Source organism: Gymnodraco acuticeps, unplaced genomic scaffold (genome assembly GCF_902827175.1).
Source record: "Gymnodraco acuticeps unplaced genomic scaffold, fGymAcu1.1, whole genome shotgun sequence".
Classification (NCBI taxonomy): Eukaryota; Metazoa; Chordata; class Actinopteri; order Perciformes; family Bathydraconidae; genus Gymnodraco; species Gymnodraco acuticeps.
The window spans coordinates 5,817,441-5,843,899 of NW_022990295.1; the positions used below are offsets into that span (position 1 = coordinate 5,817,441).

Here is a 26,459-nt window from a genome sequence, read left to right on the forward strand (position 1 = left end):
ATCGACCGCCTCATTATCTTGTCTCTGGGGGCTGTGTGAAATGTACACACAGCACATGGCAGAGACAGTCTCTGCTCAGCACTAAATCCAGGTGGTCCCCCCCCCCCCCCCTCCCCCCTCCTTCAACTCTGACAGAATCAGCTATCATGACTCGCCAGCTCAAATCTGTTTACGACTACTGTACCTCTGTGCTACTCCGTACTGCCCTGGGACTTATGTTCAGTGAGATCTAATTGGAGAATAAATTACACTGCTGTGGCGTTTTATTTACTTTATTTCCTCCTGTGCACTAAATAGTCCAATGGCAAAGTTGTAATGCTGCCAAGCCTTGTACGACGTGAAAAATGTATCAGCATGGTGTTACACAGCCTCAGCTCTAAGTCACTCACAAGGTACACTGGGCGTATTCTTATTATTTGATTTAAACACACAAGTGCCTATATTTCAGTGCTTACATTTTTATGACAAGAGATACAAAATTGTATGTATATCAACCATAATAAATATTTATTTTCCACACAAGGCACAGTGACCTTCATCTAGTGTTTATAATTGCCATAATGCCCCATTGTCTAAGGTCATGTACACTCGCTTGTCCAATTGGGACACAGTGTTAAAGGATGTCTCAAAATAATATATTCCACAAACAAACACACATGCTGGATGGATTTTATTCAGTTCATTAAAAGGCGACTACTGTGTGTCTGCATTTCCTCAAGTTCAGTCCCTGTTTTGTAAACATGGGATCTGGCATGAGAGTGAGCAATTACTTGAACCTCAGAGGTCAACCAGAGCAGCAGGGTGTTGTTCGTGTTTACAATGTTCCCCATTTAGTTCAGCCAGTGAGTAAAGGACTTCAAATCTCAGCCCCAAAATAAACAAGAAAAAGTCTTTAAGTGCAAAACACCGGACTATTTTACTCCGTAAAATAAATTACTGCAATGAACCCAGAATAACTAATCATAAGAAATAAAGCAAACACCTTTCAGATAGACAGAATAACATACAGTGGAAAGGAAGCCATAACATCTGCAGTCTGTGTGGTCTAGTGCCATCACAAAAAACGTTGACAGTGAGGCAGAGGAGAAGGTGGAAGAAGAGGAGGGGGGGGGGAGGTGGAGGGGCTCCACACGCTGTATGACAAACCTCTGGGGAATATAGGAGGTGGTGATGGAGCCAATGGAGCTACCGCTCCCCTGCTCAGTGCCAATTTGCTACATTCCTCTATTTATAAGCATCAATTACCACAAAAAAGTGGCTGCTTGTTAAGTATCAACAGAAATCACTCCCCCATGGTGCATCTGATAATGAGACCTCACACAGAGCGCAGGCTTGATGCGGCTCATCACTGTTTAGGCCAGCCAGCTTTAAACCCCAGTTTCAGACCCCCCCCCAGTACCAACCCCAGCCCACAGACTGCAGGCGAGCGGGGGACAGAGAGAGGAAGGTGCACGGTGCGAGGCAGCAGACCCTCAGCATGGGGTCAGAGCCAGGTTTACGCATCAACAAAGAGAAATGTCAGAGACCTCACAGTGAGACACTACTGCAGCGGGCCCAGATGCTTCTCCCTTATATGAAACGTTACACAGATCACTTTACAATCGCTTAATAACTCATTGTAGTTTCCTATACGCAATGAAAACGTCCTGCTCCGGATGGGAGTAGCTGTCGCCTAATACACAGGTAAAAAACGTAATGAACTCACGTGCTGTGTCAGCAGGTTGATGTGACTGGAGCTGGTATAGTGGCGAGCTACCTGCTTGTCAGCCAGCTTCTTCAGCGCTGAGATGAAGGCCTGCTGGTTCGACTGGGCCTGGGAGTTTAACTCCTTTATCGTCCCTGATGAGTTTGGCTTCAGTTTACTGGAACTGCTCCTCTTGATCACTGACAGAGAATAACAAAGACTGATGTGAGAACATGGGAGTGAATCTGTTCATTACCAGCTAAATCCATTATAATCCACCCCCAGGTTCAATCTTTTTATCGTCAGTTGATAGCCCAAATATTTCCATTTTATATGATATAAAACAGAGAAAAACAGGAACTATTTTCTCTGTGGAATCATTAAATAGCATCTATTTTGAGTTGGGTTAATTGATTAATTGGTGCATTTCTGAAGCACGTAGAAAAGTTATCTCACCTTGGCCCGCAGAGGTGGGTCTAGAGAGCTTCTGACTATAAATGTGCGTGGCAGTCGGGAGGGAAGTGGCAGCTCCGGGGGTCTGAGAGGACGTGGTGAAGGACTGAATCCTCCTTAAAACCTGGGTTGATGTTCCAGCGCAGGCCGTGTTAGAGCCAGCTGTCCACGTTGCTTTTGGTGGCTGCGTGACCATGAGGGTGGGGGCGTATGCAGGAGGGTCACAGAGGGTCTCAGAAAGACAGAACTGAGACTTCGCCAGGGACTGTGCGTAGGACGGCGGCTGAAGAGGGGGTGGTGGTGGCGGACAGTGAAGAGGCAGGGACCTGGGCGCAGGGCAGTCGTGCTGCAGGGGGATATGTGTGCGGTCTAGAGTCACAGGAAAGCCAGAAAAGTGCTGGAAGGCCTTGACTTCTGGCTGGATTCTACCAGATCTAGCTGCTGCCGGTTGGTCTTCAGTACGGACAGGAGGCTGTCTGTCGGTGACCTTGATGTCCGGCTCACTGCTGAATTTCCCAGTGGAGAGCGAGGACTCTGAAGCGCTGAAATCCTCTTTGGCCACAGACAGAGCTGTTCAAAAGAGGAAAGAAGCCAGAGCTCCTTTATCATGAGTTAGCCATTCCTCGGCTCTGACACACATTTGTTTTCCCCAAATGAGTTCTAATCATTTGAAGCTGACCTCTTCTTCACCCCAGATGACTCAATGTTTTTCCCCTTAACTTTTTTTTGGGCTTACAAATCTAAACAATTCCTGTTTACTGTGCTTGAATGATAAAATATTAAACATAAACCAGACCTTCAGTAACAAAAATATCGGGAAAAAAACACAAGGGAGAAACTCACTTTTGGAATTCTCACAGTGGCCTGAATCTCCCGAGGCGTTTACTTCATGAACGTCTTTCTTAACACTCCTCACTTTTGTTCCTAGGAAGACATTGTCTGATTTATTTTTCTGTGTGTAGAATGTCAGAACCTCCTCCAGATCGTTTTCACTGTAGAAAAAAGAGATACATGTGTATAGCAGATTGAAAACACTCTTCAGGCAGTAGCATATATTATTACTGGAACAGTGAAGAGCCAAGCAGTGAACAATGGTCAGTGGGCTCGCCAATTCACTAACCTTGCTGCAGTGATGTACTCCTGAAACACACCAGGGTTAATACAATGCTCCTCGTTGCTGTTCTCCTGCTTTTTCACAATATGTTCAGTTTCCTAAGAAGATAGGAAAGAATAAGACCGCATAATGTGGATAATGTTTTCCAATGTTTGCATCATCTCCTAGATTTGTGATTTTGTGGTAGTCTGGGAATGGGCACCTTGTTGTAACAGTGGATAAACTCTCCTAGCTGGTGGGACAGGATGCGTCTGCGGTCTTGGATTGGAAGCTGGCGACTGGGCAAGACCACCTTTATGTCTTGTTGAAGGTTACTGGCTGCTCGTCTCAAGAAGCGAATCACCAGCTCCTGTGCAGACAAAAAACATTCATGAGGAATATCTTATCAATTCCCTGAAACAACAGATTTATTGTACCACACCTTTTCTTCTGTCAGGGTTCAAAGCCATGAAAAAACATTGAGACCTTTTCATTTAATCACCTACAGATCGACATTGAGTTTCCCCGAAGGTTTGAGGTCACTGATGATGATGTATGTCGTAACAATACAGACTTTCCAAACTTTCTACAGAGACTACGTTTTCCATGATGTGGCCACAAAATGTCTCAAATACAGCTACAGCCAGGGTACATATGAGTAACAGTATAATAATAACAAGGGGAAATCTGGCATCATGTATACATTCAAGGGAGGAACAATGCCCCAAGGTATTCTAGCCTTGTCTGTTTATTAGGAAAAGGAGATTAAAAATCACTATACCATTTGGTCGTTGTCCTTGTCTGGCCACGCTGGGATGGCGTTGGCTCTGCTTTCTGCCAGCAGCCTTTGCTGGACTCGCTGCAGGTAGGAGGAAAAAGCCACCCGCGCCTGCACTTTACTGGAGAGAGGGGGGGGGAATCGTCAAGAACTGCATAGGTAAAGCAATGGAAAAAGAAAGACGTAACGACGGCTAATAAAAAAACATTTACCATACTTTTGGCATTGGAATCTGTGATACAAGCAGAAATGAATGCTGTATATTCATTAGCTGACATAAGAGAAAACAGGTATGTATCACTTTCACCCAGAGGTTGTTGAAACACCATGTATCTTGTCTTGCATCGGTATCAACATGATAAACTGTCTTTGTGACCCGGGTAAACCTGGAAACAGTGCTCTCATTGGACATTGAAATGAAGAAATTGTTTTGGAAAAAGGTGTCAAACACAACATTGATATGCTGTACTATAATTTCCCTGCTCCACGCACAGTCCTGGCAAGCACTGAGGAATTTCTACAAACTCAGACTTGTTATTGTAATTCCTCCTGCAATTATCATTTCAGGCTCACTTTAGCGTCAACATCAGATCGCAGTCTTTGTTGCACTTAGGTGTAGTAGTATGTAAAGACTGTCACATGACAGTATTTGGAATATTTGGTGTCTTTCATGAATTCAAGTGTATATAACAAGTGAAGATGTCTTTATACTTGGCTAATAACAGCTATATGTATGTTAATGTCATCTATTACATTACATGTTACTTGTTAGACGCTTTTATCCAAAGCGACTTACATACTCAATACTGTGGGCAATCCCCACAGGAGCACTTTGGGGTGAAGTGTCTTGCCCAGGGACACAACAACATGCTGACCTCCTGATCCGAATACCAACTCACAACCCACTGCACCACACGCCTCCTATCACTTCCTTCCTTGAACAGTCAGGCTGTAGCTACCACAAAATGTATTAAAGATGTAAGATTCAGAGTATAGTACATGAGACAGTGTTATTACCAGAAACATGAAAAAATAAATAGGAAAAATAAGTATTTTCTATACAATATTTTAGTTGTGGCAGACTTTAAGGCTCTCAATAAAAAAGGAAATTACATTTATTTATCCTTTTGTTGCAAATAAAAAGAAAGTCACAAGCGCATAGCTACACAGTATGAGTAATGCGAGAACATTATAATTTGGTATGTGCTTTAGTGCATGTCATATTAGAAATCCCAGTGAGGGCGGCAGATGAGAGCAGCAGCGGTCGTGATAAAGACTGACCTGAGGTCCCACCCCTGCTGCAGGATGTTGAGCAGGTTGACTCTGGGTCTGGCACTGAGCATGGCTGCCTCTGAGCTGGACAGAGGGTTGCCGTGGCAGCGCTCCAGTGGTGTGGCCACTTGTTTTCTCTGCTCTGCTACCAAGTCCCTGTGTGAGACCCGCTCCAGAGCTTGTTTCACCTCCTCTCTCTCCTCTCCCTCCTGACTGCTGCTCTCCGCTGGGGAGGTCTTGGATTCTTTCCCTGAGGTAAACAGCATTGCAGGAGAAAGACAAATGTCAGTGGCATCACTGACAATTTGAACAAAATAAACATATACACTCAAAATAGGGTTCTGATGTTGCCATAATAAAATGAACTCATTCAGAGTCATATTTGGCCAACCTAACCGTGACACAGGGGAGTTATTTATTGGAAACATAAGTGCTTTGGCATGTAATGTCATCACACTGCTAAAAAAGCGGTTTCTTGAATTGAGGCAAGAACACATCAGGCCTACCCGATTTCTTCTTCCCTTCAGCCAAGCGATGAGTCAGGTGGCGCTGTCTCTTCTTACGTGCCTCCAGAGACAGCAGCTTCCTCTCGTACTGGACGACGTGGCAGCAGTGGATGGCGTCCACCTCCAGCTGCACATTCCCGCTCCCATTCCTGAGAGACAGAACAAGACATGTCAACACATTGGTAACAACTCTTATGATTTATATGCGTAATATCATCAGCAATTACAAAAACAGATCTCAGAAAGACTAATGGGGTCAAGCAGCGTGTCCAGAAGCTGACGTGAGAGAGAGTGGTGTTCCAACAGGGAGAGGATAAAAAGCAAAGAATAACTTGCAGCGATATTCTGGCTACCTTACGATCACTGGGAAATCCTAGATGGGATCAATTGGAGGGGTAAATCCCTTGACAATATTGTGCAATTGTCAAAGCTGTGGGTAAAACTTGCAAGCCCATACTGATTCAATTAACATAGACACATGTTGTATTAAAACAACAAAAATCGTGGTTCAATAAAAAGCTACAGTACATTTATAATTGTCTTTCCACTTCTGCCCCAAATCTCTGCAGAAATGCCACATACGCATTGGGCGCACGCTGGAAAAGTTGACTGTGCTTTGTCTCCTCAGCTGTTCCTCTCACCTATCCAATGGTAAGACCAAACAAACGCCATGTCGATTCCAACTGTTTCCACAAATAAAGGAGAGATTTATTCCCAAATCCCAACCACAATGGAAATGCTTACCTTCCATGGAAAAGTCTGTTAGCCAACATGTAGTTCAAGGATGTCTTGGACTCCAGATACCCACTGAGAGAAACAAGATAATAAGCAATGTCAATCCTCTTAAAGGCAGGAGCACCAATAAGCTTTTTTCTCACTTGCAGAAACTGTGAAAGCTGTTAAATGTACCAATAATTCCCACGGACCGCTACAAAATATGCTTTTAAAAATGTCACAAAAACTCTACGGCTATGTAAGCCATGGATCTAATCAAACTTCATATCCTCATAAAGGAATGTGAATTTTAAGCACAAAAACAGATTTAGTCTCTAATGGCGCGTTTCCACTGCAGCGGGTAGCCCCGTTTAAGCGTCCTTAACCGTCCTCAAGCGGCCAGGCCGGTTTTTGGTGGCCTTTCCATATAGCCTAGTACCGGCCAGCGGGTACATTTTCCCTCTTTTTCCGGCCTCATAAAATCGTGGTTCTATCAGACCAGGGCCAGGGCTGAACTAGTGACGTCAACACTCTCGACTGCTGATTGGTCAGAGAGAATCGTCACAAGATCGCGCGCGAGTTCATCCCTAGCGTCGCATATATATTTAGAAGCAAGCTTGCAGCATTTTTATAAACAGCATTTTGTAAACGGATGAGCTACAAAAATGGCTACGTCTAATAAGAAAAGCACACCGTGGTCGACCGAGGAGGTGACGACGTTCCTACATCTCATTGGGGATGATCAAATCCAGCGGGAGCTCGACGGAACAACTCGAAATGTGAACAAAAACAAAGCCGATCGCCCCGCCTACACTGCGTTGCTACCCCAGGTCCTAAACTGTAATGGAAATGCGCCACGGCCTCGGACGGCCAGCGAGGCAGCCCGAGGCCTGAGCGAGGACGCTTAGGGACGCTTAAACGGGGCTACCCCGCTGCAGTGGAAACGCGCCATAATAGGAGCTCAAATGCCTTTTTAAATATACAAGTAATAATAGACAGAGTTTAACGATTAAACTCTGAAGCTACACCTTGGTCTGATGGTTTAATGAGTGACAGCGAAGAGAAATCTGGCTTGAGGCGTTGATTATACACATTTAGTGTAAGTGCATCACAACAAATTAGTAACATTATAATCAAACACCCTTGTGTATTCCTTCTTGGCTCAGCTTACCCATAGAGCTCCCATGTTTCTGCGGTGGGGAAGATCCTCACGAAGCCTCCACGTCTTTCGTACTCTTCCTTTATCCGCCTCAACACTTTGACCTTTATTTGAAAAAGAAAAGTTCTGAAATAGAGTTTTCACTGTACTGTAAAGAACATCAAACACATCATGTCACAAACTACTATCCTAAAGGCCTCACCTCCTCAGCAGTCATGCTCAGAGTGCTGTCTCCTTGCCCTTGTTTGGGTCCTAGCTTGTCTTTGGACCCCTCTGTTTCTGAGTTACTGGCTGACGCTGGCCTCTGCCGCTAAGAAGAGTAAAGATGAAATCCCTCCATGAACAGTCATTCCAAAATAAATACTTGCAAATATTTGAGAATAATTGAGTTCTTTGTCTACAGTCTACATCAGGGGTGCCCACACTTTTTGGGCTGGTGAGCTACTTTTGAAATGACCAGCTCACCGAGGTCTACCAACCAAAAATAAAATCCCAAATTGCAAGGGTTGCTGAATAACACGTTTTATTTATACATGGGATAATAGGGCTGCAACAAATGACTAATTTGATAATCGATTAATCTATCGATTAATGAAACGACTAATCGACTATTCAGACTATTACTGTATGCCTTGCACAATTTCTCAAACGCTCTTATTTAGCCATCAACTTTTAGATGTAGCTTGAGGTTGTTTTAGGCATGTGGAAACTAACAATGAAGACAATAAAGATGAATACTTGATTCAAAAATACATATATTATTAAATTAACAAATTGTTTACAAAATTAACATTGCTTTTTATTTAAATTAAATAAATAATATTTCACATCAAAAGAAACAACAATGTTTTAACAAATCCTATTAAATAATCTGATGACAGAACTGTGAACAGAATAGCTGAAACTTTAACAAAATAAATAACTCAGTTACCTCTAATCATTAACCCATGTTTGTATAATGGAGTTAACTCCGTGTGTTGCTGCTAGCATACATAACACCTGACGTGGAAACGTTACTCGTGGATGGGGCTACAGAGCTGCTAGAGAGACAGTCGAACCCGGTGCATTCCTCCGTCTGGATGTGGAGCACTTTTGATAAATGTTTAGACACATTGCTCGTGTTCCCGCCCACATGCTAAACACTCTTGGCAACGAGCATTGTCCACTTCAAGACGGGTAACATTTAACCACACCTTGGAGCGCTTCTCTCCGCCATCCCCTCCGTGTGTTGCTGCATGTAGCAGCTGCCTGTGTGTAAACTGCCCCGCCCCCTCGCACACAGACTGGGGAGAGAGATCTCGTCTGGATTGGAAAGATCGAAAATACACCGACCATAGATGCATTTGTTTGTCTTTTTGCATATTAGAAACCAGTTGGCGACACTAAGACTGCGAGATAATGTTTGTGTAGCAATAATACATGACCTTTCTCAACTCGCTACTCGGAGGGAAGTCGCTGTCATATGCCTTGTGAACACTCCGATAATGCCTCTCCACGTTACCTTTCTTTGGCAGAGCGACGCTTGCTTTACAAATAAGGCAAATAACCTTTGAATGTGATATCACAAACAAATATTCTTCCTCCCATTCTGGGTGGAAGTGGTTTGTCTTTAGCTTCTTGCTCGGTCCCGCACTCATTTTGTTGTTTGTCTCTTGTTTGTCTCTTTAACTTAATTTGAGTTTTCCCGGCACTTGACTGATTTTGTATCGCTTTGCATTCTGGGTTAACAGACTGGAAAGCGATAGGTCGCTTTTTCTGTCAATCAAGTAAACTCCTGAATTAAGTGGCAGGGAGGCCAAGGGAGGAGGGATCAAAACCTGTTTTGTCTATTTTAACGGAGCTGGATTTTTTTTTTTAAGAATGACTCGCGATTTACCAGCATTGCCCCCGCGGGCGACCGGTCGCCCGCGGTCGACGTACTGGGCACCTCTGGTCTACATGTTGCAAGAATAAATGCAATTGTAACACTTTTGATAAAGACCTCATCTGTAACAAACAAGTAGCCTACTAATCTGAAACACACTCATTTATAAATAGAAAATGCTCAAAATACAGCTTTTGTAATAAAAAGAATATCCTCTCTTTTCTCCCTGACACATTAATGAAACATTTTGTTATGCATTGGCATTCCTGGCTTCCTCCCCGCTGCATGCACTACCAAGCTGTGATTGACAACTTCAGGTTAGAACTCGGGCCAGACAGAGGGGCACAACCCTACAGGATCACATACAGAATTTGTCATCTAAATAGCAGGGGGATTACATTTAATGTGTCTGATGCGGCTGGGGGGGATACAAAGGCAGCCAAAAAGTGACAAGGCCTAATCCTTCAGAAAAAGACTCATCTGTTGCCTCTAATCACAGTAAAGGGAAGGGAAAGGCCCTTGTGGTTCTGCAACATCCTCTGTGGTTTAGTATCAGGCTTGTTTTAGTCTGAAGAATTCTGGCAGTTTTGGCACCAGTGGTACATTGCAGCATTTAAAGCACTTGCCTACTGAGGCTACTTTACTAATGTAATGAGCATTCTATTAAGTAAAGCATTAGGAATCGATACAAGCCGTCTGTCTCTTTCTTTGACTCTGACAAATAGAAAAGCAACTTAATCAAATGAGCAAAAAGCAATTTCTTACCGGTAATGTAACAGGCGTCAGGGAATTGCAAAGAAATAAAAGCAAAAGAAGATTAATACGTCTGAGTCTGATTAAGATGAATACGTCTGTGTTCGGCTGTCGGTGCAGAAAGAGGTTTCTAAGAGACATGAGTGGGTGAGCATCAGCATTTACTGCTTAACCTTTCTGGAGGCGAACACAGCACGCTCCATCGACATTAAACAATGAAACCTTGTTACTGTATGTCTAAACAGGCATATAGGGTGGAGCCCAAATCTGTCTGATTTAGTAATCTCCCTGCAGCAGATCCTGCGTCAAAGCTGGGTGCAGTAGTGGAATGGAGGGAGCCAAACGCATTAGCCGTTGTGGCATCATTAGGCAACAAGGCCTATAGAGAGCATTATTCACTTGATTAGAAATGATAAAACAATAAGCCACACAGTGTAGTGCTTACAAACTGATGTCACTCAAACTGTGTAATTACATTAGCAGTTGTTTTGCATTACAATGAATTTTCCATGAGGGTAGAAGAAGAGCTCAATGGCAGTGGCAGGAATGTACTGTAAGCAACAGAGAGATGAAGACAAGAATGGGAATGTTTCACAAGGAAGGGTGAATGAGTGCAACTCTTGGCTTGGCTCCTTGCTGTGTGTGTGTGTGTGTGTGTGTGTGTGTGTGTGTGTGTGTGTGTGTGTGTGTGTGTGTGTGTGTGTGTGTGTGTGTGTGTGTGTGTGTGTGTGTGTGTGTGTGTGTGTGTGTGTGTGAGCATCCAATACCTGTGTTCTCCCTGCTGATGGGGGCTTGAGGCTGGGGTCCAGGGGGACTCGGTCAGAGCGTGGTTTTCTCGATAGGGGGTCTTGACACACAAAGCCTGAGGGGACACAGAAGAGCCATAAAGGGGTATATCAATGACATCAGGCCATTAACATGTTACTCATTCCCATGACCTTCATATATTGCATCAGATCTCCAATGTTAGTGCAAGAAACCACAGCAGAGCGGGGGACACAGAGGCAATAAATTACATCTGAGTCAACAATATTTTTTAGCAATATCATGTTAACTTAAACACATCATATTACATTTCAGAAAAAGGCAGACATGTTATGATTAAGTGACATGCCACACCCCCCCTGATGTAACCTTGTTTAAAAGAAAAGTTTCATATGTTGGTAGATACACCTATTTGCTTTCTTCCCCAAATAGAAGAGAAGATTGAAACCACTCTTATATGTTAAATATAAAGTTACAGCCAGCAGTTTGTTAGCTTAGCATAAAGACTATAACTAGTATTTTTCTCTGGAAAACTCTTTCTTCCTCTTTCTGGAGATAATCCAATGAATTACCTATGAGAAAATAATAATACAAAATAAGCCCCCCATTCATTATCCAGGTCCCTTGACGCCACCCATCAAATACAATGTAGGCTAATTGTCTCCCCTAAATTGTAATATTGATTATTGTTCTTAGTATTTTTTTTATTACATATTATGTAAATGTAGTATTTAATCATAAATCTATTGATTAGATTTACGATTATAAAATTATAAAATTAGGGTAGACATGTAGATATTATCCGACTGAACAAAACGTGATGTGTGTCAATCACAGACCTTATTTCGAGCTATTTTCCAAAATTCTATGGAGAAATTGCATTGCTTTTTGGTCCAAGGAACCCATGCGCAGCTTACTTCCGGGTTTGAGGACGCGTCACTGTGGCACTCTATTGCCCTATTATGACATGTACCCAGGGGGGGGGAAAGCCATGTAAATAGAAATGTTATCCAGTAATGTTAAACAAATGCAACGGAAGAAGTTTGAGATTCAAACAGCGTTCCAACGGAAAATGAGCAGCCTACAAAGGAACAAATCTGAGGCGATTGGAAAATAGCAAGGACTCCTTAACTTTAAAAAGAAAATAGCTCTCTTGCTTTCATAGTTAGTGTGAGCCCTGTGTTTGGTGTTTCTCAGCCAGTTTCTTATCTGCGGGTTGCAGAGAAGTTAGTCAAGTCTAAGCGATTCCGGTACTTGGACAGCATGTGGAGGACCTGGCTGAATCCCTGTTCAACCAGATTCGTTGTGGAAAAGGAAAGAAGAAGCAGCTTGATCTTCTTCCAGAGAGCCGGGTAACGCTCGGCATGTTGCCCCAGCCAGAGGTGAGGAAAGTAGCCTGGGTATGTATATGTTACTCCCTAGTCCCTAGAGTCTAGGGAGGTACAGATCATTCCATTCATAATCCTTGAACTTTTGAACATATGAAAAAGAGATACAATATGTTTGAGCTTTTTTTGTTACTGCCTTTATACAGTCTATGGTTACTGCCCAGAAGAGCTTGGGTAGATGTTTCCTCTTGTTTCCAGCCTTAATGCTAAGCTAAGCTAACCTTGCTTTCTACCTCAACAAAAAGCAAATACTCACATTTCTCAACTATTCCATTCACTTTTTTATGTAGGAAAGAAGATATGTTTTCAGACTGGGATACACTACTTGGCTCCATGCATTTACATTCTAGAGGTATTTGATAAGGGTTGGGAAAAGTGTTTGTCATTTACTTTTCCCGCTAAAATGTTCCCACCCGGTTAATAAGGTTTAAATTAGGGCCGGGACTTTAACGCGTTAATTAAGATTAATTAATTACACAAAAATTAACGCGTTAAAAAAATTAACGCATTTTAATCGCACTTATTTTTGCACCGCGGAACGTTTCTCACTGGATGAGTTTCAGGCGTACCGATTATACTGGAGCACCAACTAACGTTCATGACTTCAGACAACAACAAACCACAGTGAACAACAGTGGGAAATGTTGTTTTAAAAAACGGACGGATGGAAGCGTCGATAAGAGCACGGTTGTGTGCAAATTATGCAAAAAGGAATTCGCATATCACCGCAGCACATCAAGCCTCAAGTATCACCTCAATGCAAAACATATAGCAGCTAGCGTGGACGTTAGCCTCTTTTATCGCGTTCACACCAAAAAGAGCCGGTACTAAAATTAGTTCACCCCACGAAAGTCCCTGCTAGAGAGCAGGGACTTTCGTACGGCTCTCTTGTGAGAAGAGAGCTATATGTCTGATTGGCTGGGCGGATTGCAAACCACGCCCCGTAAAACTCCCAAAAAGTTTTGTGAAGCCGCCATTGTCGCCATATCCTCGCATTAGCATTATTAGCATTAGCCCAGCGCAGAAACGCAGAGAGACTAACTTATGGCAACACAAAATAAAACATGGGAGCGGTGGAGATGAGGAGGTGTCGGCGTTCTGGCGATTTACTCGGAAGGCTTCAGTAGAAGCTGCTGGGAGTCCCAGCAGCTTCTACTGAAGCCAGTCCGCAACTCCGGGGACTTCCGGCCGGGGACTTTGGGCGGCAGTATACGCCGTGAAGTGGTTTGCGGCCTGCCAGTAAACCCAAAGCAGAAGAAGAAGAAGTGACGTCAGCGGCTTCATTTGCCTAATCCACCCCCAGGTTCAGAGTTCTCATGAACCTTTATGGGAAAAGTACTGCGGTGTGAATGCGCCTAATGGTATACTAAAATCCATGTGAAAAAAATTGCTTCTCACTGTTCTCAGGTCAAATATTTATATGTGATTAAAAATGCGATTAATTTCGATTAATTAATTACAAAGCCTCTAATTAATTAGATTAATTTTTTTAATCGAGTCCCGGCCCTAGTTTAAATCTCTAATCTACTGTTTATTAAATCCCACATTCCCTCAAGGCTAACTAATGGTAAAAGTATAAAGCTAGGGAAATATGTCAATGTTGCATCTTGCCGTAACACTTGAAGTGAATTAAGTCTATTGACAGCTCGGAGCTTGAGGCTGTTTGTATTGCCCCATCTACGCCATCAGGTTAGAATCAGGCCCCTGCCAATCTCTTGCCTAAACACAACAATTATTACAACGACACGGAGCTGACAGCTTCACACAGGCGGGAAATGAATGCTAATAGAATGCTGTCATTATTTACAGGCCTGGGATGCAGCCCAAGTGTTATCAGCCAATGGCGACTTAGTTTGTTTGGTATATAATAGATGTGCTATGTTTGACATGCCACTGCTCATTTTCCCCATACCCACAATAACGTCTCAGTCCAAAGATAACTGGCAATTTATGATTCTACGATTTCATTTAATGAGCTGGAAGGGAGGGTTTCCAGCCACAGCATGGCCTAGGCTAATACACGTGCATATTTGCACACACACACACACACACACACACACACACACACACACACACACACACACACACACACACACACACACACACACACACACACACACACACACACACACACACACACACACACACACACACACACACACACACACACACACACACACACACACACACACACACACACACACACACCATTTCTTTAATACCATTAGGCTGAAACCACAGACATAATGGTTCACTGCCAGTTTATATGGACGCCTGATAATCAGCGGGCTCCATGTATCCTATGAATAGTATTAGGCATAAATCAAAGGATTAAGTAATCAGGAGATGTGAAACTTTGGTTAATATTTGTCTATTATTTAACTTTGAACTCTCATCCACAAGTATGAGATTCTCTGTGGTTCAACCCTCAACATTAATATGTATTATGAACTCTTGTCCTGCATTTAAATGCAATAAGGAGGGGAGGAGACATAACAGAGACTCATCTCATTCCTGCAAGAAACACTGTTGTATAAACAGTGCATCTCAGCCTTGGGCCTGCCGTTCTTTTGTATTTTCATGCAAAAGAATGCATTCATTTAACATGTTCGATACAGTTTCTCAAGAAAGGTAAACGACTACAAAACAATTCTCTCTGTTGACGATTTGGTCCGCAAGTCATTTTCTGTTAATTAATGAAGTCTGTGGTTAGTTCTCTCAACAATGGAGCTCCTATTATGAAGTCATACCCAGTCTATGGTCATACCGCTATTTTTGCCAGTTTGCAAAAACTCAACGAGCGGAATAAAGGAAAACAATAAGCATTAAACAATAGACGACTGTCTCTGCCTGCTTCAAACCTAGGGATGCATACCGGTATTACCGAAATACCGGTTACTGGTGGCTACGGTATACCGTACCGATATCAGATCCGGTTTCGATACTTTTAAAAAAAAAAAAAAAAAGTTTTTTATTTTTATTTTTTTAAAATTAATTTTAAAAGTGAGTCCGTGGCCCGTGATGGCGGGTGTTATAAATTAGATTGCATAATTGTTTTTCTTCATATTTTATGTATTTTACATTGTTTGTTCAATACTAGAAAGGTAAAAGTCCCATCAAAAGGACTGTGATGGGATTTGTTTTCTCTCACCAGTGAAGGTAAATGTTGATTTTAAAGATGAGATTTGTTGTGAACTCATGACCATTATTCTATTATGTATTTGTTCTCTAGTCGAATCTCAGGTTTAACATTAATTATAACGGTGCTATAACGGTCTGTTTGCATTGACAAGATGTGCTATTCACGCGGCACACCTGATGGCGGGTGTTATAAAAGATATTCCATAATCGGTTTTCTTCATATTTTTTATGTATCTTTCATTGTTTGTTCAGTACTAAAAGGTCCAAGAAGTCCCACAATTGAATTTAATATTCATTTGACATGTTAACTATATCGTAAAGCACTTCATGGGAGTAATTGTGGGATGATACATTTTCAAAGTATCACGATATGTATCGGTATCGTTCAGTGGTATCGGTATCGTAAAAAAGTCAACGATATGCAACCTGCTGGTTACAAGTGAAAGGCATCTATGCCAAACATATGAGTAATCGAGAAGTTCTTAGGTGGTTAATGCAGTTATTTCACAAGCATATCATTTATGTCATGGATTTAAAAATGTGCATGAACTAAATGTGGAAGTTGTATTTAATCATTGTTTCAGCATGTACTCACCCACAAGTGAAAACATGTCTGCAATCATGCTGGCCTTAATCTTCAGATCCAAGGGTGCATCACTGTAAATAAGTTGATTTAAGAAATTAGAATTTTAAAAAGGAAACAGACATTTTTAAAAATGGGTAAAGATATTGAGTCATAAGAAGATAAAGATCTGTTGCTTGACCTTGACTGCTACTAAACTGACTCAACAGTTTTTGTGGAATTTAGCCTGAGGGTATATGCTTTTACAAACAGAGGGCATGTGCCATTTCCTTCAATGTGGCATTCATTAGCATTTCTTTTGGTTGCATATTAAAAAAACTAAAAACCTTGTTCCAATAACAGATTCTCCTGAAACAACTAAATAAAGATTCAGATGATTAAGACCGTGTCACTCACCATGCCAGGGAGGGAGAAAGATTCACCTCCAGCAACCAGGGTTTGAGGTTGGAGTCAATGAGCACGTCAAAGCCATACAGTTCTACACAAGGAAACACAAAATGAATCAAAATGTTTCACCACAGACTGGGAAGCAGAACAAGAAAAACCTCTTTACATCTGCAAATAAAGCATGAAGGCTATCAAAGTCACTAAAGTGTCCATTATGTGGCATTTGGCAACATGGCCTTTTACTGCAACTGATTACACGCATGTTATATCCAAAATCACACAAGAGAGAAACATTCACCGAAGCCTGCTACTGAGGGATTGGCTCAATTACATTAACTAAGTACATACACATTTCATCTGTCATGAAGTTTCTTACGCAAGACGGCAGATCAAAAACAGTGTGGCTGTGAATATATTCATACATACAGTCAATACTTTTCTCATGGCGGGGGGGATTAGGTAGCCTATAGTGTCACTACATATTAACAAGAGGGACGGCGCTCTAATGGATAGCAGAGAAAGCGTCAGCCCCATCATAACATTTGTATCTTGCCCAACTGGGGCAATAAAGCATATAGTCCTGAAGTACAAAGCTAGAAGTTTGACAGCTATTCTAAGTGGCAGAAACCAGAGGAATAAGAAATCCTTGCGATATATACTGTATATATTTCACTCCAATAATAGCTAAGCTCTGAGTTGACACAGTAAAACCTTCTTACAAAGTGGTCAGGAAGTGCTACGTGTAAAAAGCCATCCATTTCAATTCCAATTTTCCCACTTGTTTCAGTGACTGATATATGGCTCACTGCGACATAGCCTATGTACACTAAAGCCCTCACACTGCTCTGGAGAGTGTCACCCTGTACGCAGCAGCGTGCAGGAAACCACAGTATTTTACAGGGATAGGACAAAGAGAGCCAGGGGGAAAATCCTTCTCATTGCTCTTCAAAAGAATAGACTGTGTTGAGAATGGGCCAGGGGGGTTGGAGGTTTCAAAGCTGCCATAACCAGCACTGTTTGTTCTAGCATCTCAGGTCAGTGCCAGTGTTAAGCACACAAAAGGCAAGCGTGACAGCGAGCAATGGCTTTATATTGCACTCAGTTGGATAATGTTAAGCTGGGCAATTCAGTTTAACGGGATGAGTTAAATGTATTTGGCTCTACATGATTTACATAACTTTCATAATTGTAGTTTCTCCACCCATACAGCTGTCGAACATCAAGTACTTTTACTTGCCAATGTGTATATATTTGGTCTTTTAATTGAAGTAGCACTGATTTAACACAACAGGATCAGGATTCTTACAAAACGGGGGCATGGGGTTTTAAATACATGAGCACTTACCAGACAGTGAGACTAACAAGCTGCTATCAAATTGCATTATAAGGACATTTAGTATCCAGGGTTTTTCCACACTGGTTACATTTTGACCGTTCTTTTTTTAAACTGCCTGTTGTTAGTTGTGCAATTCAATAGAGGTGTAATATTAAAAATCATTGGATTACTCTTTAATGACTTTCCTAAAAACATAAATGTATGTTTTATCAATATTTATGTTTTTAAGTTAAAAAATACATGGGATATATTCACTGGGCTTTTCAACATGGGTCATGAGGTCCACATACTGTACGGTGGCAACATGAGGTCAAATTGGTGTAACTGTAAACTGTATTTCCATCATGGAGGTGAACTCGGCTGGGTTCAAGATCAGTCGCCAAAAGCAGCAACTGAAGCTGCGGCTGCCATCTTTAACTTCTTTAACTTCTGAGGCGCGACAGCAGGGACCCCCACTGCTATACAGTACTCACTCACTCAGAGCACTAAGATTTTATTTTCCACTTGCCAGCTTATCCCCTTCTAGCCACTTCTGTATAAAAACATGCACATAAAACATTATGCATTAGTCTTGGGGAACAGCGTACTGGAATAAATGGGTTTGAGGCTGTAGTGCTGCTGTAGCGTGGCACCACAACAACAAGGGAAAATGGGGAGGTGTTACTCCACCTCCCCAGCCCCCGACAAGCAGGCTCCATGTGCCGCTCATTTTCCCCCAATTAGGGGCAGACGCCACTCCTGCCCCATGAGCCCGCTCCCTGCTAGACACGTTGGTTCTATAGCTGTTAAATGTGCCCGCAGAGAGGCCACAACAAGCATCACAGACAAGGAGAGGAGAGGCAGCATACAGTACACCCACATCACACCCATAAAAGAGGGAGGGGGAGTACAAATGTGACAGTGAAAAGAGATTCATTTTTTTCATTGTTGGATGGGTGCTGCTGGAGACTGCACCACAAAAGACAAAACGCCCTGGCCATGCAGCCGGTTGGCCCACAACAACAGCAACATAAAGTGTTCCTTCATGTGTTTTCTTCATAGGCCACGGCAATCGGATCGCTCTTGCATCATTCTGAGATAAATGACTGCCTCTGAAGAGTTTCCCTGCTGGTGCAGCGATCACAGCGGAGCAGCTTGGAGCCACAATCATCTCATGACGACAACAAATTAAGGCTAACACAACAGCCTTATTATGATAGCGCGACCCAAACCGTGAATCATTCTTTAACATATTTTGAGTTATAAATCAGCCACACTGTCATCACAGTGCAGTGTGGGAGTCTCTGACAAATGTAAAATAGGGAGAGTGGTACACAGACGGGGGATCCAACCACACTCAGCACTTAATGAGGGACGTTCAGTGGAACACAGGACCAGAAAGTGGAATGTTTTGTGTGTAATAAAATAGGTCTTTGGCTTGGCTAATCAGATCTTAGTCAAAACATCTCGTAATCAGCATCCCTCAGCAAAAAGCCTGTCCATTAATCACACGGCAGCGGTAAGGAGCAGCATGGGTGGTATTTTCTCCCCCACACACACACACACTCTCTCACACCACACACACATTTCTTACCGATGTAAAACAAAAAAAATCTGTTGTTTTTATTTCTTCCCACATGAGACATTACGAAGCTATAAAAAGGTTTTGTTACACTATGCCCATTTAGATACGGATGTGCAATTTGAGCAAAGGGAAGAAATCCCATTTGAAAACAATAAACATAGTATTAAAGCCATTAAAATAGCAGGCAACAATTTGCAGTAAATTAAGATTATAATGTGCTTTATGATCCTGCGTGGCTCCCTTCCAGACAAGCCAGAGAGCGTATAAAAACCTCTTAACAATGGCTGCTTTTATCAACACATGCGCTGCCCTAGCACGCATGTATTTGCTGCCCTGCATTCTCAAGCTTTACCTGTTTACAATTACTGGCAGCTGCCAAGGCCCAGGATGAATGCTGAGTGTATTGTGGGATACAGTAGGAGCGGGAAAAGTAGTAAGTGCAGGAGAAAGCAGAAGGGAGTCGGAGGGGCGGACTGAACATGACTCCTTGGTGGTTTGGGCGTTTTTTTTAAAAAGATACTAGACTGGACTCCCTGGAGCTTAGACAGACCTGTGTGTTTGTAAAACTCTGGTTCCTACATGTCTCTGTGTTCATACTGTCCATACATACTCACTCACGCAACATGACCACACGGGGAGAAAGAGAGGAGAGAGGATGAGGGTGGTCCTCTGGAACCGTCAGTGTCTGTCTCAGGAAACGTAATCCTGTATAGACAGACTATGAATGCTGTAATTAACTTGCTTGAGGCCATTTGAAGACAACAAAATTACACTAAACTCAATGGTAAACTGATACAGCTGAAGTAGGGTAATGGGTATGTTCACAGCAGACCACAGCATATAAAGTATCATAGAGAAGGTGTAGAAGCTAATTGCTTCCGTGCCACACAATGACATTGATGTAGTATCAATGTCTGTAGAAGTGTCTATAGGGTTGTGTATTAATTAAGTCTTATTAGTCTGTTGCTGCCTTCAAAGTTTCACAACTGACAACATGAATAATATCACCGTCGTCAGTTTTTAATTCTATATCCTTCAACTACTTTAGATGTATACTTTAGATGTACTAACCAATATGATGAAGTTTTCCTTTCTTCTTACAGAAGTAATGGCAACCTCTCAACCAGTAAAAAACATTTATTTCCACAAAATCTCGAGGCCATCCCACTTAGTGAAGGGAAGTAATGTGTGTACATCATATATTTTCCTGCAACAAAACATTTTTATTTCAATTCTATACCTGATTATAATCCCTATTTTCACTAAATGTATCACTAAACGTGTGTAAAAACAAATATCCCAGGCTTATCTGAATGAGTGAATGATTGAGAATTGGAACAAACTTGTTTTTCTATCACACCAAAGATATTTCTCATCTGGTTGTTTATTCATCAGGTGTGTGTGAGAGCCAGGTTGAGGCTTGGTAAGCCACATTTCCCTGTAAATACCTGCATGGTCAACGTTCACACCCTGGGCTAATGTGGTTTTTCAACATAGCAGTTATGCTCAGGGTGCAGATAGCATCTTTATGCAGGCGGCTGTCAGACGGTGTGAGTCTGTGCTGCTGCGCGCCCCATACAGCCCAAACAACCACCGATCAGGGGGGCTATTATGTCTACAGGAGCCTGTCACAACTGCAACAGCCCTTTGTTTTTTCTAACGTGAAAAGGAGTGTGAGCAGTCGAGGGAGAATCATAAACAAACAGTAACAGCGAGAGAAGAGGAAAAAGAGACAGTGGTGCTGAGGGAGGCTTGGCCAACGCGCTCCTTTCTAAAAAACCCAAATCTCAGAGAGACTGCCAGGGGGAGAGAGAGCGCCGACAATTAGTGCCAACACGAACATGGGTAATGGCTCCAAAATGGAGTTCACACGAGCCCGCTGTTAGGCAAGAGCAGCCAAGAAAACAGTCAGCCTAAATCAGGGCAGATCTGAATGGGAACGCAGTGAAGAAAGCAAATGCCTGCTTCAGTCAATAGGCCCTCCACGACCCGGCAGCCAATCAGAGGGCAGCGACAGACAGGAAGGCTCCACACTGAGCGACGACTGTCTACCAGCTCAGCATCGGCTCACTGGAGAAAGAGTATGGAGGAACTGCTGGACAATGCATGAAACTCAAAGGAAGTGTGAGCGCTGAGGTATTGACCATGACTAACGATGTGTATTTGCACTGTGTGAGCAGAGGAGGGAAATACATCTCAAGGAAAATGTTGTGAAGTTGCAATCGTTAACATTTTTTTTACCTTATTCACATAAATCATATGAGACCTGACAATCCGGCAAATACCAGGTATAGGTTTAGTAATAGAAATATATTTCACCATGTTACCCCCACATCTTTTGGTAATGCCCAAAAATAAACTAATTTCGGATTGATAGTTGGAGAAGCATGCATCATATTTTGGGGTTACAGATCCCGTTCTTATGTGTTGTCCTTTATTTGGGTGACCTACCAGAGGAACTAACAGGGAGGGATAGATAACTTCGGAAAATATTCACTCTTGTAGTTAAAAAAGCAAGTGGTTACAAGCCGATCGTCCAACAGTAGGCCATTGGATTGAAATCATTAAAGAAATTCACGAGATGGAGAGACTGGCATTTTTGTTAAGACTAAGAAACGACTTGTATACTGGAAGATGCTCCAAATGGTTCAAATATATCACAAAATGAACATGACATTGAGAACCCTAATTCTGTTAACCTTGATTATTTGTGAACTTGATACACTTTGCATTTATTATGAGTCCATAATGTTTATTGTCTCAATTAAATGAAATAAAAAAAAATATATATATATGCTTCACATTGCAATGGCCCTGTATCCATATGCTAACATTATAATTGCCTCCTTTTTAATATAATTATGAATATGTAGAATATTATTGAGTTTATATTTGTATGTATTATTTAAGATCTTTCGGCTGTTTTTACATTTGCTCGTAGTTTAAAATAATAAATAAGCGTTTCATTTTGTTAACCTCAACATGTTACTATTGTTGCCTTTGAACTCCTAACTAGGCACTGATGTGGTACTGAAGTTTGGATCAGTGCAAGTGTAAGAGCCTACAAGGGCAATACACACTTTAGTGGTAAACTCCAATGGATTAGATTACAAACTGTGTGGTGGAAAACATTTGAAGAAGAATATGAAAGTATTACCAAAGCAGTTAGTCTTGTGGGGAACATAAGTCTTGCAGGCGGTGGCTATCTGTAGCTCAGCACTCAGTAGAGCTTTGATGATGAGGTCCTCCACCTGCTTCATCAGCACTGGAACACACAACATGTTTATGTCACTAGCGTCCAATAATTCTTTATTTTGGGTCATTCATAGACATTTTAGTTTGAATCTAAAGGAAAACAAATCAGGCTTTTAGAAAAAAACATGTGTAAACTAGTTCAAATTCCCTCCACTTTACTTGCATCAAATCAAACAGGGAAAGATGAAAAGGATGAGAAAGGGAAGACAATGAAGTTTTGACTCACATGTGGTGTCCTTCCCCTCCTGCTTCAAATACCTCAACAGTGCACTCATACTCCACTTGTTCCCATAATCCTCAACTTCAGGGTCATCGCAGCTGAAAGGCAGAAATGCAGAAATGCACTTCAAACGGCTCTGCTCTAATAAATGGATGAGTCGATGAGGCTTCCCATAACAGCTCCACATTCACCGATGAGAGTTACCTGACATAGTCGCTGCTCTTTTTGTTCACGCTGTAGTTAGTGAGATGCATGAACGTGTTCTTTATGTTCTTTGAAGTCCGGTCATACTTCACTGTGGCAAATCTGCGGACAAATGAAAACATTTCTGTCATCAAACAATCACACTAAATATCTATCTGCTATAGTGACCACATTCATAAGGCTTGACTGAGTGACGGGGGCACTTTGGAGTTTTTTTGGAGATAAGTCTCTGGCAGTGTTGGAGAGGAGTGCCACATGTGCAACAGTGAGAATTCCTTGGCAAACACCGTGTACCTGAATACCAACACAACCTGAAGGAATGTCAGGAGATAAAATAGGGATTCAGAATTTTGACCCTGATTTATTTCCACACTGTTGATCACCAAGCCAGCAAACAACAGGGCTGTTTCCAGCACATACCTCTACCTGATCAAAGCAAATTATCCTGAACTACCTGTGCCACAATAATAACCTCTTTGTGATTAATTAATTATTCTTTCTCTGAATAAAAACAAATAATATACACAAAATCATCCAAGATAATCTTTGAACAATAACACAATCAGCCACATTTGATAAGCACATCCTACAGCTGGAACAATAGAGCACTTTGTTTTAAAGTCACCACCACAGTCTGAAGAGTTAAGACTGCCCCCTTCTGGGCACTGATGGAGCACCTGTGGGTGCATTTCAAGTGAATTAACTAAACAAACAGTGTCTTCACTAGATAGGGCTGACACTACTTATTATTTTCATGAGGGATTAATCCTGTGATTGCTCTTTAGATAAATGGATCTGCCATTTGGTGTATGAAATGTCAACAACATTTAGGAGAAATCTAAGTCCAAAGTGATGCCTTTAAATGACTGGTTTTGTCAGTCCAAGAGCCAACAATATTTAGGAGTATCTGTTCCAGAGAAAAGCAGGAAATCTCCATAATTAAATGGCTAAAAACAGCCTTTTGTGCCATTTTTGATGATTATCTTTGATGATTCATCGAATTAATCCTAACTAATCGTTGCATCTCTTACACCAGACCACTGAAAAACTAATACCTAGTCTTACACTCTTACCTGCCAGACTAGGGCTGCTCGATTATGGCAAAAATCATAATCTCGATTATTTGGGTCAATAATTGTAATTGCGATTATTAAATGCGATTATTCATTGACTTTGAAAACATCCATTTATTGTACTTTAAAACAAATACAAATAATAATTTGAACTTTTTAACTGTTGAATTATACGTTCAGGGTAATCAACTGAAAAACCAATACAAAATAAAATAAATTATACATTCATAACTACATTTAAATAAATAATATCAAAATAATAAATACCAATAAACAAGATCAACAAACATGTTGCAGTGCACTGTTACAACCTGAAAACTCCTTAACACATAGCCAACATTTTGGTCAAACATAATCAACATATTCCACTCTGTTAAACATTAAAGGCTGGCCAACCGTCATGGTCCAGGAGTAACAGGAAATAAATGTTGAACTACAATTTAAGACCAAATAAAAAAGTGTTGGCCACCATGGCAAATGCTGGTAGGGCTGCTCATTTAATCTCTTAATGTTTTGCTAGAAACTAGGGCTGCTCGATTATGGCAAAAATCACAAGTGGTCATTTGGGTCAATAATTGATATCACGATTATTAAAAACGATTATCCATTTCTCATAGGATTTTGGAAAATAGCTCGAAATAAGGTCTGTGTTTGACAAACATTGAAGAGACAGATCACGTTTTGTTCTACGACATTAAATACATCAGCAGTGACCCCGCTGGTGATTTTTGAAGAGTTTACGCGTCTGAAAAACGATGGTTGTTAACATGTGGCTGAATAGGACCACAGAAGTTGTCCAGGCCGTTGTACGTCATTACACCGAACACGTAAACACCCCCGCTAAATTTGTTTACCCTGTTCTGCTTGAAAGCAAGTACCTGCACTCTTGCAAACTGTTAAAACAAAAGCTTCAACTTGTACAATTTTGAATCTGTATTTTTGAATATGGATCTTAAATCGGCGTGACGTTGAAGCAGCGACCCTGCTGTAGTTCTGATAGCATAACGTTAGCATTTTGCTTCTGGCGACTAGATTTATGATTAGAACATTATAAAAGTAGGGTAGACATGTGGATATTATCCAGCTGAACAAAACGTGATCCATTTCTTAAATGTGTGTCAACCACAGACGTTATTTCGAGCTATTTTCCAAAATCCTATGGAGAAATTGCATTGTTTTTTTGTCGAAGGAACCGGAAGGAGTTTACTTCCGGGTTTTAGGACGCGTCACTGCGGTTCTCTGTGTCAGGTCATCATGTGACCTGATCATGTCACATAATGCAAAAACCTATGGCAAAAACTCACAGTCAGCTCACCTGGCCAGGCCCTCCTCATACACGTAAATGAGAACAGGATCGTACGATGTCACCAACACGTACAACCGCACATCAAACTTGAACTCTATAAACAACAAAAAAGAGTCATAAACACAGTTTATTCAAAAGGCCAAAACATTTCTTACATATTAAAATGTGTCAGCAGGAATTAGGTTGTGAAAAAGGACTCACCATCTATTAGTAGTGGGTTATTAATGTAGCGAGACACCAAGATGTTCTCATCCATTGAAATCTGATTTGGCTGCAGATGATAAACAGAAACAAATCTATTATCAACACAATGAGGAAGATGAAGGCAGTAGATCATTATCCCCTTAACAGGTTCAAAGTGTTGAGTATGCGGAGATTGGTTTGGAGAAAATGTAATACATTGACTAATTAACATAACTAGGGATATTGTAGATTATTTACAACAGTGATGAAGTGAAATGGCATTTTCAAGAGGATAAGTGTGACCTAACAAACTCAATAGAAAATCTCACTGGCAGAGTATGAAAAGCATTTTTATGGCCAATGTAGTGTTTTTATGTTCCACAATCCTCCGTACTGTAACTCCAATCAAATACAACAGCATTCCACACAGATGATGAGACCCTGCTGTTAACCATTAACATCAAAGAATTATCAAGAAAAGTTGGAGCCTGCAACGACACTGGCCATAGCGGGTCAATGTTCAATAACAGCCTATAAAAACACAACGTGGTGGTGGGAGATGGGTCATTTATGAGGTTGAAATGTGTTGCAGGTGGCGAAGTTGAGAAGGGGATGGGATGGAGGGGGGGATAACCTCAGTGCTGGCTACAGTTCAGAGAAAGCCTGAACCGAAAAAAAAACTGAACCGAATAAAAACTGAACGTATTTCTTTCTTCTCTCCAAATATCGCCCTGACATTCTTTCCACTGTTTCATAAAAATGCCTGAGAAGAAGAAGG

The 26,459-nt window shown here is 41.6% G+C and overlaps 1 protein-coding gene across 7 annotated transcripts in view; it reads right to left on the bottom strand.

The window, feature by feature from the left end:
- Positions 1-26,459, bottom strand: part of ttll5 (tubulin tyrosine ligase-like family, member 5) — a 50,841-nt gene that overhangs the window by 18,551 nt on the left and 5,831 nt on the right. For 5 of the 7 annotated variants that reach the window (XM_034222126.1, XM_034222125.1, XM_034222121.1 and 2 more), the window contains 19 exons: positions 25,700-25,769; positions 25,508-25,592; positions 23,120-23,221; positions 22,922-23,013; positions 22,598-22,705; positions 16,550-16,631; positions 16,166-16,227; positions 11,044-11,138; positions 7,862-7,969; positions 7,672-7,763; positions 6,531-6,593; positions 5,787-5,935; positions 5,290-5,530; positions 4,012-4,129; positions 3,454-3,600; positions 3,258-3,349; positions 2,981-3,129; positions 2,141-2,707; positions 1,706-1,884 (listed from right to left, as the gene is read on the bottom strand). In XM_034222126.1, the coding sequence (XP_034078017.1) occupies positions 1,706-1,884; positions 2,141-2,707; positions 2,981-3,129; positions 3,258-3,349; positions 3,454-3,600; positions 4,012-4,129; positions 5,290-5,530; positions 5,787-5,935; positions 6,531-6,593; positions 7,672-7,763; positions 7,862-7,969; positions 11,044-11,138; positions 16,166-16,227; positions 16,550-16,631; positions 22,598-22,705; positions 22,922-23,013; positions 23,120-23,221; positions 25,508-25,592; positions 25,700-25,769 (2,601 nt within the window). Of the gene's footprint in view, positions 1-1,705; positions 1,885-2,140; positions 2,708-2,980; positions 3,130-3,257; positions 3,350-3,453; positions 3,601-4,011; positions 4,130-5,289; positions 5,531-5,786; positions 5,936-6,530; positions 6,594-7,671; positions 7,764-7,861; positions 7,970-11,043; positions 11,139-16,165; positions 16,228-16,549; positions 16,632-22,597; positions 22,706-22,921; positions 23,014-23,119; positions 23,222-25,496; positions 25,593-25,699; positions 25,770-26,459 lie in introns of those variants that run through there. The other 2 variants (XM_034222124.1, XM_034222128.1) reach the window with 2 other exon arrangements.